This window comes from Malaclemys terrapin, chromosome 10 (assembly GCF_027887155.1).
Source record: "Malaclemys terrapin pileata isolate rMalTer1 chromosome 10, rMalTer1.hap1, whole genome shotgun sequence".
NCBI classification, from domain to species: domain Eukaryota; kingdom Metazoa; phylum Chordata; order Testudines; family Emydidae; genus Malaclemys; species Malaclemys terrapin.
The window spans coordinates 38,604,346-38,618,465 of record NC_071514.1 but is presented as its reverse complement, the minus strand read 5'-3'; the positions used below and the strand labels follow the sequence as shown (position 1 = coordinate 38,618,465).

At 45.9% G+C, this 14,120-nt stretch overlaps 1 protein-coding gene across 2 annotated transcripts in view; it reads left to right on the top strand.

Moving 5' to 3' along the window:
* Window positions 1-14,120, top strand: part of C10H15orf39 (chromosome 10 C15orf39 homolog) — a 34,100-nt gene that overhangs the window by 14,176 nt on the left and 5,804 nt on the right. Inside the window, exons 2-3 of one of the 2 annotated variants that reach the window (XM_054042199.1) lie at window positions 1,785-5,480; window positions 13,201-13,234. In XM_054042199.1, coding sequence (XP_053898174.1) covers window positions 1,844-5,480; window positions 13,201-13,234 — 3,671 coding nt within the window. In that variant the 5' untranslated portion in view covers window positions 1,785-1,843. The remainder of the gene's footprint in view (window positions 1-1,784; window positions 5,481-13,200; window positions 13,235-14,120) is intronic. The other variant, XM_054042198.1, reaches the window with a different exon arrangement.

The window sequence follows — 14,120 nt, the reverse complement described above, 5'->3', positions numbered from 1 at the left end:
TCAGTACTGAATACGCACTATGCAGACTACAGACGAAAAACATATGTTACCAATGTGAGAGTGGAGAAGTTTGTAGCTCACTTTGCTTCCAACTAACATCCCCAAATTCATTCCTTATATATTGGTTTAGGACAAAGAAAATTCCTTTGAGGAGGGAAAAGCTACTTTCCCATAATGTATCCTAGTGTTTTTTCTCTCTTCAGTATCTCTCAATTTACCTCAGTACTTGATGGATTTTTTTTTATGGTATCTTAGTTTATATGATTAATAAGCGAAAGGAATTTCTAATCCAGTTTTTATTATTAACAGCTGTGGTAACAGGCAACTTCTAATGAGTTAAAAACATCTTTCAATGGATCATGTTTTCATAAATCACAGAAAACATCTGCAATAACAAATACATCTTATCAATCACGGAACTTAATTGTATTATAAGTAAGGCCCTACTTAATTTGCGATATTGTGGCTCCCACAATATTAGGCTTCCACCGCAATTTTGGTTTTAATTAGCTTACTTTGCACAGTCTACAACTTTGCATTCACTTGAGGTTTGCAAATCCCCCTTCCCTCCCCCAGTACAGTAGAATCCATTTATCCAAGCTGATAGCGGCTGGGGCTCAGGCTGTCAGTTGCAGCAAAATGTTGGGTTATCCAAAAACAAACATCCCCCTCCCCCTCCCATGGGCACATGCCTTTCCTTCATTTTTTCAATTAGGTTCAAGTTAACTACAGAGAACTTTTCAGTTGAATAGGTACAGAGACTAAATTATACAAATGCACAACATAAAAAGGATTGTTGTTAACATATAAAAGCACTATAGTGGATATTAAAACCCCTAATGCTGCAAAGCCTCACAAGTTTATCCAAGGTTTTACGATATTTGGTGTTTGCTCATAAAACCCCAGTTTTTGGAATCATGGGATTACATGAAAATCTCAGCTTTCATTTAAACAGTCTATAGTCCTCATGGTTGCAGAGAAAAGCATGAAAAAAATGACCCTTAAAGGTTTAAGAAGTAGAAGGCAAATAAACCTAAAATGTATTATTTACAAATCTCAGTATTATGTGGGACCCGTCTGGACCATGATTTTTGAATGATTGGGATTGGCAATACGGTGTAGGCATGAAAAATGTGATTGGCATTTAACAAAGGCCTGTATTACAGGATCTGTGGCTTCCATACTGACTGCAAAATCATCTTTCCAGATAAAGATTCTATAAGGTTACTACTTGTGAAGACTTTTGATTTATTGTGTATCATTTGCATTGGACTGCCATAAAAATTTTGAACATTGTATGTGGTTTTAATAACAAAGCTATTGCCTACCAAAAAAAATTTAGAATGAAGTATAGCAATTCCTCCAGCCAATGAGCAAAAACTGACCAATCAAAAGCAATGTCCATTGAATTTGAAATACTGGGATTATGCTGCATTGCTCTCGCAGTACCGGTAGTGATAAACACAAAGGATTTCAGGTTTAATTATCACCAAAATAATGCCACAAGCAGCACAAGTCTCACTGCCCCCAATTTCATGCTAGAACATCTCCATTTGGGAAGACCCCTTCGATGCATCTTTCCTTGGTATCGTGCCATGGTGTTGGCAGATGCATTGTGTATTTCTTATGAAACTAGCCTGCTGTCTTCATTTTACACCCCTGGTTCTCCCCAGTTGTTACCAATGAAAAATCACATGGCAAGACATTTTGCGTGGCAAGTTCTGTGTGACTTGGTTTTGGCCCCTTTTGCTTAAATCACTGTTTTCCTTTTTCTTCTCTTTCAGGCAAGTCAGAGTGAATCCCCTATTGTGCATCCAGGACACAAGGTGGAGAGTGACTTATAATGGCTGGGAAACGACACTTAGAGGACCTGGACCCTGTGGCCTACAACAAGTTACCTCGGCTGGAGACAGAGCCAAATTGTGTCCTCCCCACAGGCTTGTGTAAATCGAGCCCCTTGCCTAGTCATGGTTCTGAAAACCATTTCAGCTACAAGGGAACCTACTTTGCTTACCCGCTGCAAAGCCCTGATGGGCTCGAGTCTCTGACCCACTGGAGTCCAGCCGCATCTTACATGCAATATCCAGGTAATGCTGTCAGCCAGCACATGAGGACAGATGGTGCGCTGATGAACTGCCTGCTGTACGGACGAGAAGCTGAGAGCCTGGCGGTAAGACTACGGAGCTCCGGTGCTGACAAAGGGAAGGACAGCATGGTCCGAGACCACCTGGTTGTTCAGGAGAAGTGGGCAAATCATATGCAGCAGGCTCAGGGCCATGCTTTCCCAGTGCAAAAACCTGGGCTCCTAAACAAAACAGTTGCTCAGGCACCTACAGGCTATGCCACCTTGGCAGTGCCCAAGCCAGTTTATAGAAACCCTGTTTGCTATGTGGACCCCAGGGCTTCTATGTCCTTACAAACTCAGATGGAGAGCACGCAGAAGAGGCCGTTGGAAGTGGAATGGACTGTACCAACCCCAGTATCCTCAGGGCACCATATCCACGCAAAAGACCAGTCTTGTGGGACTGCTTTACCCAAGAGAGTCCATCACTCTGATCCCAGCTTCCTGCAGTTACACCAAGGCACAGGGGTTCCCACTAAAGAGATGGTAGCAGCCTCTGTAGGCTTTCCACCTTACCATGCAGCATTTGAGAAATACAGAGTACATCAAAGCACCTCCTTTCTTGAAGCAAACTACCCTGCTGTGTACAACAACCAGAAAAGGGTCAAAGATGTACATGGCAGCAGCTTATCCCAACATACATGGTCCAAGCTACAGCCTTCCGCTGCCAGCCCACTGGCCCATTCCCAAACAGCAGCCTATCGGGATAGATCTCCAGCCTGCTACTCGGTGTCTCACTACCCACTGACCTCACACAAGCAAACGTTTCTTTATCAGGAGGCCCCTCATGCTGAGGAACAGAATGGCACTCTGTCAACCTTGCCAACTGCAGGTGGCTACAAAGGAACCAACTTTCCAGGAAGTGGGGAACCTCGGCCCTTTTCTAGCACTTACCTGAGGCATCATTCCCCGAGAAGCTATTACGCCAGCCCTCTGGAGAGCTATGTGTATAGACCAACTGGTCCAATTCCAGTGGCCTCTCCAGCTTTGAAGCCTGGAGTTTCTTCTAGAGAACCTGAGCTCCAGCAGAATTCCAGCTGCAACGTGGACTATCTGCAGCAGAACCCCAGTTTTGTTTTTGCACCTTCTGACATGGCTTTGTACAATGCCTCCTTAGCCAATACGGATGCTGGTCATGATCGGCACATTGATAGCAGAGTAGCTACTTCTCATGGGACTCAATCGGTGAGGGAGAACCCCAGAAGCAAAGAGGTGGCTAGCCAGCACAGTGCTTTCCAACTGATTGGTGCTCTAGATAGGCTATCCAACAGCTCCGAAAGGCTCACTGAAGCACTACCTAGAGGAGAGCCAGGCTATGGCTTGGGCCTGTGTCAGACAGAACAACCCAGCCTGCATGGAAAGGAACAAGCCCACTCGGAGAGAAGATCCAGCTTATCCATGAAAGAGCCTATGCACAGAAACACAGGGATTCATGAAGCTCAGTTAGGAGCTCCCATTGTCATTACTGATAGTCCAGTTCCGTACTACCACAAAAAAGAAGAAGCCCCCAAGGTCAAAGGCAGGCTTGTTTCCTCACCCCAGGTCATTTCTTCTGAGGAGGGACTGAAAAGCCTGAGAGATGCAGATTCTACTCCCTCCTCCCCGCCTATGCCAGTTATCAACAATGTCTTTAGCCTGGCACCTTACCGGGACTACATAGAAGGGTCCAAAGGGTCGGCAGGGATTCCCTTCTCAAAAGATCATCAAGAGGAAGAGTCCCCCTTCCGAAACAGCCTGTCAAGTGGAGACTGTAAGGCTGTCTCAGAGCCACCTTCTGCCAAGGATTCATCAGAAAAGCCTATTGGGAAAGAAGCAACCCAGGCCCTAAAAGCAGAGATGGAGATGGGTGAAAACCTCAGTGTGATACAGCAGGATGGAAGCTGTAACAGCAGGATTTGTGAGATCTACAAGCCAAAGATTCTGCCACGCAGACTGCCAGCAAGAAGTGAGCCACAGAACGGCAGCATCAGTGCTCCAGCTGCCACTGGGAACCGGGAACTTGCTCAAAATGATGTAGTGCTAGACCTCAGCTTGAAAAAAGAGCTAGTGAAGGCCAATGATCCTCTGAGCCCAGCTGGACAGATCGAGGTGACTCCTAAAGGAGGATGTTGTGAGGAGGCGGCGAAAGAGGGACCACTCAAAAAGCAGAGGGTGTTCAAGAGTTCCAAGACCCAGGCCTTGCCTTTGTCAGTGGAAAATAGCTCTGGGGACAAGAGCAACTTCCAGAGCTCGACAGCCTTCATGTTCAAAAAATTCAAAATCTCGAAATCTATCCCAACACGAGCAGTGCCCCCAGTACAGGCCAACAGCCCCACAACACCCAAGCAGGGCCCCCAGGCAGCCCCCCAGGCCAATAGTCCCCTGGCACCCAAGCAGGGTCCCCCAGCAGCCCCTCAGGCCAACAACCCCCTGACAGTGATGCAGGGTCCCCTGGCAGCCACCCAAGCCAACAGTTCCCCAGCACCCACCCATGGCCCCCCAGCAGTGTCGCAGGGCCCCCTAGCAGTGTCGCAGGGCCCTCCAGGACCCGTCCAAGCCAACAGTCCCCCGGCAGTGATGCAGGGCCCTCCAGCACCCGTCCAGGCCAACAGCCCCCCGGCAGCGACGCAGGGCCCCCCAGCAGCCACCCAGGCCAACATCCAACCCTTGCAGATGACGTGCCTTTATCTGAAACTTCCCGACATTTCAAAGTCTCTGTCTCCCAGTGCCCCAGAGGCCTCCCCAGCACTGGGCGAGGCCAACGTCTCGCTGCCCAGCAACTGTGAATCCCCTGCCCAGCAGACTTCATCCAGCCAGTATTTCACTGCATTGCACATATCTCTCTGCAACAGGATTTCATATTTTGTGTCCGGAACATCTCCGGAGCTCCTTAAGCAGTGGCTGAGGAGGGTGGAGCTGGACGGAGAGCAGAAAGAGAGCTCGAAATCTCCCCTCAAACCCAAGAATGGTTCCCGGATCCTGGAAGCTCAGAAAGCCTCCAAAGGCAAGGAGATTTGGCTGGGTTTCCAGGATATCAGCATGCTCCTCAGCAAGCTGTTGTCTCAGTTGGAGACCTTCATGTTCACTCGCAAGTGCCCCTTCCCACATGTGGTTCGAGCAGGTGCCATCTTCATCCCCATTCATGTGGTGAAGGAGAAACTGTTCCCCAAGCTTTCTGGAGCATCTGTGGACCACGTGCTGCAGGAGCACAAGGTGGAGCTGCGCCCCACCACCCTGTCCGAGGAGAAGCTTTTGAGGGACTTAGAGCTTAAGTGCTGTACTTCCAGGATGCTGAAGCTGCTCGCCCTGAAACAGCTGCCTGACATCTACCCAGACCTTCTGAATCTCCACTGGCATGACTGTGTCAAGCACTATCTTGGTAAGTGGTGCTAAATCTCCAGTAAGCCCTTTCCCACCCCTTAGATTGTTCTGCCAATGGGACATTTTCCATATGTTAGTAGCTCTCCAAGAGAGGGGTCAGCTGTACATGTCCAGTAATGGGCATTTTATTGTGTAGCTGAAAGTCTAATGTGCTCAAAAGAACACTGATCCTGTCTCTCTCCTACATTCCCTTTCCCATCACTGCTAACTAGCTGATCAAGGTCAATTGACGTACCCTCCTTTCCAAGCAGCCTGCCTCCCCCTCCATCTGACTCATCCAGTGGTGTTGGATCACTGGCCGGTGTTTGATCATTTCCGGAGGAATGCATTATGTTAGTCTGACAGTTCCTGAATTGCAAAAGCTCCCACTTGGCCAACACATCCGGTGCGGGTGGATTAGAATGGAGAACAGTTTCTGTTGATGCCGGGATAAGTTGGAACTGTGGGAGAAGAAATAAGGAAATGCAGCTTTCTGGGAGAGATACAAGGCTCTTTATAGAAGCTGGCCTAAATGTTGTTGTGGCTCTGTAACGCCCAGGCTTTCCAAAATGACAAGTGACTTCGTGTGCCACCATTTTGTGGTACCTACCTTGGCACGCCATAAAGGGGAATTGACCTTTAGAGGGCACTTTCTGAAAATCAGGTCTCAGGGTGGGTACTCAAAAAGAAAAAGGCACCCAGAATCATTAGTCACTCTTGAAAGCCTTCACCTCAGTCTGCAGTGGACGACTTGCAGCTGTGATTAAGTGTTCCTTGTGTGGGCTTGCAAAGTACCTAGCTGTATATGTTACTATAAAGATCCAGCTACTCTCTGGGTCCGGGAGGCCTCCCAGAGGCTAATGCAAGGGTGCATTGCATAACCTCTTGGCACCAGACTCTTGTGGCCTAGCCTGTTGGCAGGGGTGAAACTCATGTCGGGAATTCATAACTGCTGGGAGTGACGTCAGGAAACAATTGTTCTGTACCGAGCTGCCTGGGTTGCAGTGTTCCATTGTATACAGTGGGACGTGCAATGCATCTGAGACAGAGCACTGCACTCTGCTACTGGGTGCTCTCTGAAGCACGGAGTGGCTAGTCTAATGCCATTTTGTGTTCCTTAAGGAGACCACAGAAGTTGGATAATCACTGGCAGCAATTGAGGGGGAGGGTGGGGGGGCAGGGGAAGACTTTTACTTCCTCTTCCACTCCCTGTGGCTTGTCCATTTTGGAGACATGAGTTAATAAGCATTAACATGTTTACAAGCATATTGAAAAGAGCAGTAAGTGGAGAGGAAGAGGCGAAGGATAGAGGAGAGGTGAGTGGAAGAAAAGAAGAGCAAGGGATAGGGGAGGACAGATAGAAAAGGGAATAATATGAGGTAGAAAAAGATATATGGTGAGATTTCCAAAAGCTCTCCGCATTGAGTTAGGGCTGTGCAGAGTCCTCTTGGAAAACTGACACATACAATTTCTTAAAGGTTCTAAGCCACCAAAAAAATTGACAGACCAAAAAAACCGCTGAAAGTTCCTATTTTATCTTCTTCTGTAAGGTCCCGTCTAAGCCCACTTTCAACCATAGCATGGATGAGGCTGAAAAAACTCTAAATGGGATGTGTGGTGTGGGGTTTTGTTTTGTTTTTTTTTTTTTTTTTTTTTTTTGAGTTCTCTCTTAAACCTTTTAAAATTTAAATTGTGTGGGAGGCAATCATGGCTTTTGGGTAGTATTCAGCCACGACCAGCTACGCCCCATATTTTAACATTTAAATGGGTGGAGGGTCCAAAACTGCAATTTCAGGAGGCCGGACGATATTAATGAGGTCTGATTCTCCTTGCAGTTGACACATGCTATCATTAGTGACAGCCTTTGGGCATGCCATGCTGCCACTTGATGAGATGGATGGGTCTGGAATGGCTGTGGGCCAGATTCTGATCCCACCCTCTAATGATTGACCTCAGTTGATCAAGTGTTGGGCGTCTCCTGTGATGCTTGTGAATGTGTCCTCAGGCCTGCTTGGAATGTCATGCATCATGTCGGGATTCCATTGCCAGTTCTGCTCCTGACCCCACCCAAGGGCTGTTGTGTCAGGCCTTGGCTACACTCGGGACTTCACAGTGCTGCCGTGGCAGCGCTGTGAAGCGCGAGTGTAGTCATGCCGCCAGTACTGTGAGAGAGCTCTCGCAGCGCTGTATGTACTCCACCTCTCCGAGGGGAATAGCCTGCAGCGCTGCGAGCGAGCATGCCCGGGGGGGGGGGGGGAGCTTTTCACACCCCTGAGCACAGCAAGTTGCAGCGCTGTACAGTGCCAGTATAGCCAAGGCCTCAGAGGAATTGAAGGCAGCCAGCCAGTTTTCCCAGCTGATTCCAAACCTGCATGGAAGATGTTGTTGCAGCCAGCTGCCCCAGCACCCTGCTAGCAAGGGAGGGAAGGGAGCTGAGAATGGAAGGGGGCCAGGGTGTATGGCTAGGCAGAAAGGGGACAGAGCAGGCAGGGGTATGTTTGATGGATAAACTAGTCCCTTGTATAACATGTTGAATTGTGCACACACAGCCTGGCCAGAAGGGCCTCTGAGCGCCTGGCCTTACCCTCTGATTTTTCTCTGGACACAGTGACATGTCTCAAGAGAACCGCTCTTTTGCTGTCAGAAATGTCATAGGATTGGCAGGACGGTAGAAAACGAAGAGTGTGGCAGACGCCTGATGGGGAGGTGGCATGATCTTTACAGTAGAATCTCTCTAAAAAGAAATATCAAGCCTGCAGGTGTCCGATCCTTGTCACAGAGCTCCATGAACTCTCAACTCTCACCTGTACTGCAGTATATGACGGTCTGGTCAGGGCTCAGGGGTGCAATCCAGGCTAGTGAGGGGTTATCACCATTTAGCCTGTAACACTGGGTGCCTCACAATGTTTTGCTGCTGTAGCTCCCAGCCTGGGCCACTCACAACCAGCCTGCCACCATGTAGGTCACACCTTGAGTGTCTCTGTGCTTAGATGGCCCTGGTTCAGCAGCTCTGACCCCAGCAGCCAGTCTACAGCCCCATTCTGGTTTTCACCAGCCTTGGTTACAACCAGCAAGATGACCCCAACACACCCCCAATCCCAAATTTCCCCAAAATCATGTGCTCTGCAATATTCAGATCTCTCCTGGATAATATGGTTCATTTGTTCCTCTAAAGACAAACATATCACAACTTATTAACTTAACTTGGGGGTAAGCACACCCTTCTGTTCAAACACAGCACAGAGCTGGTTTATGGTAAGAATAAAATCTATTTATTAACAATAGGACATAAGTGATGCCAAGTAAAAAGAATAAAGCTAGAAAAGGTTACAAGTAAAACAAAAGTGAAAACACACATCTAAAAGTCTAAACTTAATCTAGCAAAATACTGGCTTTGTTCAAGATGGATTCTCTCACTAGTCATTCTTTTTCCTAGTCATGACTGACCTTCCCTCAGGATCTTCCACAAAAGTACAAGGTTCTGGCTTTCCTTGTCATCTTAGGTGAAAGATCTTTGCATAAGCAAGTTTCTGTCCTACATTCGGTTCTAGAGACTTCAACCCCCCTTTGGTTGAAGGACCCATCTTTCTCAGCTTGCAAGGGCTCTGTTCCGTTGTGCCTATCTAGCCATGGATGCCAAAGATGGCTTCAAGTCTTTACTTATATCTTCCAAAGTTCCAATGACTTTTTGTTTTAAGGGGCAGGATGACCTCCTGCTATTTTTTCTTCCTGTGATCTTCCCACCCCCTGGCTAGTTTCTATGTAAATAGGGCTTCAATTGGTTTTTAGTCACACCTTGTTTAATCTCTTTGGAGACACATAGATAGCTGTGACATTCCCTCCTGTGTGGGCAGACTGTACAGCCTGATATCAATAAAAAGAACAGGAGTACTTGTGGCACCTTAGAGACTAACAAATTTATTAGAGAATAAGCTTTCGTGGACTACAGCCCACTTCTTCGGATGCATACAGAGTGGAATAAATATTGAGGAGATATATATACACACATACAGAGAGCATAAACAGGTGGGAGATGTCTTACCAATTCTGAGAGGCCAATTAAGTGATAATCAAGATAGCCCAGTACAGACCGTTTGATAAGAAGTGTGAGAATACTTACAAGGGGAGACAGATTCAATGTTTGTAATGGCTCAGCCATTCCCAGTACTTATTCAATCCTGAGTTGATTGTGTCTAGTTTGCATATCAATTCCAGCTCAGCAGTCTCTCCTTGGAGTCTGTTTTTGAAGTTTTTCTGTTTTAAGATAGCCACCCGCAGGTCTGTCATTGAATGACCAGACAGGTTAAAGTGTTCTCCTACTGGTTTTGAGTATTATGATTCCTGATGTCAGATTTGTGTCCATTAATTCTTTTGCGGAGAGACTGTCCGGTTTGGCCAATGTACATGGCAGAGGGGCATTGCTGGCACATGATGGCATATATCACATTGGTAGATGTGTAGGTGAACGAGCCCCTGATGGTATGGCTGATGTGATTAGGTCCTATGATGATGTCACTTGAATAGATATGTGGACAGAGTTGGCATCGGGCTTTGTTACAAGGATAGGTTCCTGGGTCAGTGGTTTTGTTCAGTAATGTGTGGTTGCTGGTGAGTATTTGCTTTAGGTTGGGGGGTTGTCTGTAAGCGAGGACAGGTCTGTCTCCCAAGATCTGTGAGAGTAAAGGATATGTGTGTATATATATATCTCCTCAATATTTATTCCACTCTGTATGCATCCGAAGAAGTGGGCTGTAGTCCACGAAAGCTTATGCTCTAATAAATTTGTTAGTCTCTAAGGTGCCACAAGTACTCCTGTTCTTTTTGCGGATACAGACTAACACGGCTGCTACTCTGAAACCTGATATCAATGAGTATCCATGATTCCCTATGTAGTATTAATACATAAAATTCATAATGATATTGATCACCGTGTGTCCTTAGAAGAGACCTCGCTCGATATGTTATAACACAGTAATATTGTAAACAATTGCTTGATTCACTTGTTTATCACTTGAGGTTCAGTTCCCCCCGACCCGTCTTTATAGACCAGTAAAGCTTTGCAATGTATTCTTTGAAAAGTAAAACCCAGACCCAGTGTCTGTCTCCTGCTGGATGTAGATGCCAGGCTGTCTTCTCCCTCACCTGTTAGTGCAGGGGTCTGCAACCTTTCAGAAGTGGTGTGCCGAGTCTTCATTTATTCACACTAATGTAAGGTTTCGTGTGCCAGTAATACATTTTAACATTTTTAGAAGATTTTTCTATAAGTCTATAATATAGAACTAAACTATTGTTGTATGTAAAGTAAATAAGGTTTTTAAAATGTTTAAGAAGCTTCATTTAAAATTAAATTAAAATGCAGAGCCCCCCCGGACCGGTGGCCAGGACCCGGGCAGTGTGAGTGCCACTGAAAATCAGTTCGCGTGCCGCCTTTGGCATGCATGCCATAGGTTGCCTACCCCTGTGTTAGTGTGAGGTTTGCCTTCACCTCTTGTTAGCTTGATGGGTCTGGTTCTGAGATATGTAAATACATTCTCATTGACTTCCAAAGTACTTGAGAAGTAATTCCCAGGTGGGGAAAACACATTCCTTTTGTCTAGGGCAGACCTGTTTACCATCTCTTCCTGGCATAACTGGTTTACATACACTTGAGTCATAATTTCACTCTTAATACACACCACACATTGCACAAGGATATTAATGATCAGTGTATTAGTTTTCAAATAATACCTCACAAGGCTTATTTTGTACAAAGATTATTACAACACTGTGCAGGGTGTGAATACAGGGGTGCTTAGTGTCACAGTAGGTAAATGTGTGTAGCTTGGAGTGCCATTAATCCTACCTCTGGCATTTCACACTCTTCTCCACCTTCTGCCCCATGAAACAAGGTACCCTGCCCCTGAGCTCTATCAGTGTAACCAGTCAGTCCTGTTCTTGCTCACTGCTACCAGATACCATGGTGATGGGTAGTCTTTTAGACAGCAAGTAGATAGATCAGTGCTGCAGAGAAGGTCTGAGAATTCTAGGTCAAGGCACTGCTTGGCATTCAGTTCCGAAGCCCCTTTTCCCCAATGCAGATCATGGGAGGAATAGTCTGCTGCATTTCAGTCAGCATTCGCTACAGGCTAAGAAACTAACTGAATTTTAAAACCAAACCATACCTGAAGCAGAATGTTTGTTTGGTTGTTCTGATCCAAACAAAGTAGCTTTACCTTTTGGGTCCGAGCAGTTATTTAGCATGGGGTAGGTTGGGCCAAGCTGGGCAATATATGCTCACAGCAGTACCTTTTGATTTTATATATTATTTATATATTATATGTTATATATTTTAACACAAGAACATGGTTACACTCTTGGGTTGTCCCTTAATTTTAAAGGGACGTGTTCTGTCCCTGTGGGAGGGACTCCTTCTCCAATTGAATTCTCAGTGGCTGCATTTCTTTTGCATACCCTGTCTGCGAATGCCACCCAAAAACAGCCCTGTAAATAGATGCTCCGAGCTACTAACTGTCCACGTATGAACCTGCAACAGCAGAGGATTAGAATAAAAAACAGGGCAAAGGAACCTAAAAAAATCTTGACCTTTAACTGCTGTGACTATACAATCACCTGCTTTTGTGGTGGTTAAAATGTCTTTCTAGTCATTAGGGCCCTGTTCAGCAGAGCAATTAAGCATATGTTTAATGTGAAGCATGTATAGTCCATCGATGTGCTTTGCTGAACAGGGGCTTTGGTCATCTCTAGGTTCCATTAATGAGAAAGAAGGAGGTCTTTGCTCTTACTCCTCTATTCTATACATTTAGGTGTCTTTGAAGGTGTCTTCACTGGCATTAGCGTCTCTTCTCGAGTATTAAAGTTAAATCTCCCACAGAACGTTTGCGCTTGCCCCTCTGATGTCGCAAGGCAGTAACTGGAGGAGCACTGCATCATTAGAGGCCCTAGTGTTGGGATGAGGTGTTGAGGTCTGTCCTTCCCATTTCCCCCAATGGAAAAAGTCAATGGAAAAGTTACTGTGTGTGTCATTGGTGACACTTCTCTGGGAACTTTGGTTTGCTTTTGTCTTGTATAGGCAGAGCCAGTTGGCCAACTTTGACCAGAAACAAAAAGGGTCTGATCCCTATATGGAACATGTAGGTGGGATTCTGTGCAGCGCTAACTGGATTTATTTCCACTGAAAGCCTTAATTACCAGAAACATGGTGTGTTCCCAGCATGTGCACCCAGACCCAGCTTGTGTTTCTGCAAGGGAAGCGCCTCTTGCAATTTTTTTGGAGTGATCCACACGGAAGGCATATTAAACCATACCCCTGGCACAATGAGGTTACAATTCCCATTTTATTCTCAATGGAATCATCATGCTTTATATCCTGGCCCTGGAAGGTGCTGGTTTGGAGGTGCCCTGTCCCTTGTGGAATTGAAACCTCAATTCCATATCAATCACAATGCAAATCAGCCAAGATTATGCTAGGAATTCCCAGTTCCTCTGGCCTGGTGAAATCCCTCTACAGCCTTAACAATAGGGTGTGCAGGGCTCTAAGTGGTTAGGGGAAAAGAGATTACTCCATTTTCCCCAAGGGATCAGTTTGCACCCTGAAGAAAATAAGCGTAAGTCTCTCTGTGTTTCAAAGTAGAGACCCTGATCCTACTGTAATTAGTTCCAACTCCCCCTTCCTAGTAGCCTTTGAATAGTGTCATCTTTGCTGCGCTTCAGATGATTACCAATAACTTTATTTCTTACAGGTCCAAGTTCACAAGCTGGCCAGCATGCCTCCAAGTAGGTATTTGTTCTTTGTGTGTGTTTTTAATATATTAAAAACAGTTGAAACCATGCTGTTGGGGAGAACACCCAGTTATTTATGGGGCACAGAGGTGAAGTGGCACTGGTGTCTGAGAAACTGGCCTTCCATCACAATACTGGACAGCAGATTACCATCTGCCCTTGTGTATGTTAGTCTGTCTGGGGGAGACGAGAGAGGGAATGACTTGCCTGGAGTGTGTTGGCAAAACTGGAATAATTCTTGACAAAGTAACTCCTGCCTATTCCTCCTCTCAATATGCCTTTAAAATTCCATCCAGAACAAATCCCTTTCAAAGGAGCTTAAGGGAGTTAGGTGCCCAAATCCTTTAGGCTCCTTGGAAAATCCCACCCAAAATAATTGGACACTATTTGGTCGTTAGGTGCATCGTAGTTTTGAACACTTAGAGAACATTAGCTATCTTTGCTAATTCCTTTTTTTAAATTGCATAGGGGTGAAAGCCCTACTCCAAGAGTAATTCTCAATGGCTCATTGTTAAACTGGGAGGACGCACCTAGTGAGGTATTTAAAGGGTGTGTCTTGGGTCTGTTACTACTCAATATTTTCATTCGCAACATACCTGATGGAGTGGAGGCTCTACTTACAAAATTTGTGGATGACACTATGCTGGGTGGGGTTGCTAGCACTTTGGAAGACAGGATTAGAATTCAGGCAGGTCTTGACAAATTGGTCTGAAATCAACAGGATGAAATGCAATGAAGACGTGTGCAAAGTACTAGATTTAAGGAGAAAAAATAAAATAACAAATACAAAATGGGGAATAACTGGCTAGGCAGTAGTGCTGCTGAAAAGGATCTGTGGGTTATACTGTATCTCAAATTGAACGAGTCAACAGTGTGATGC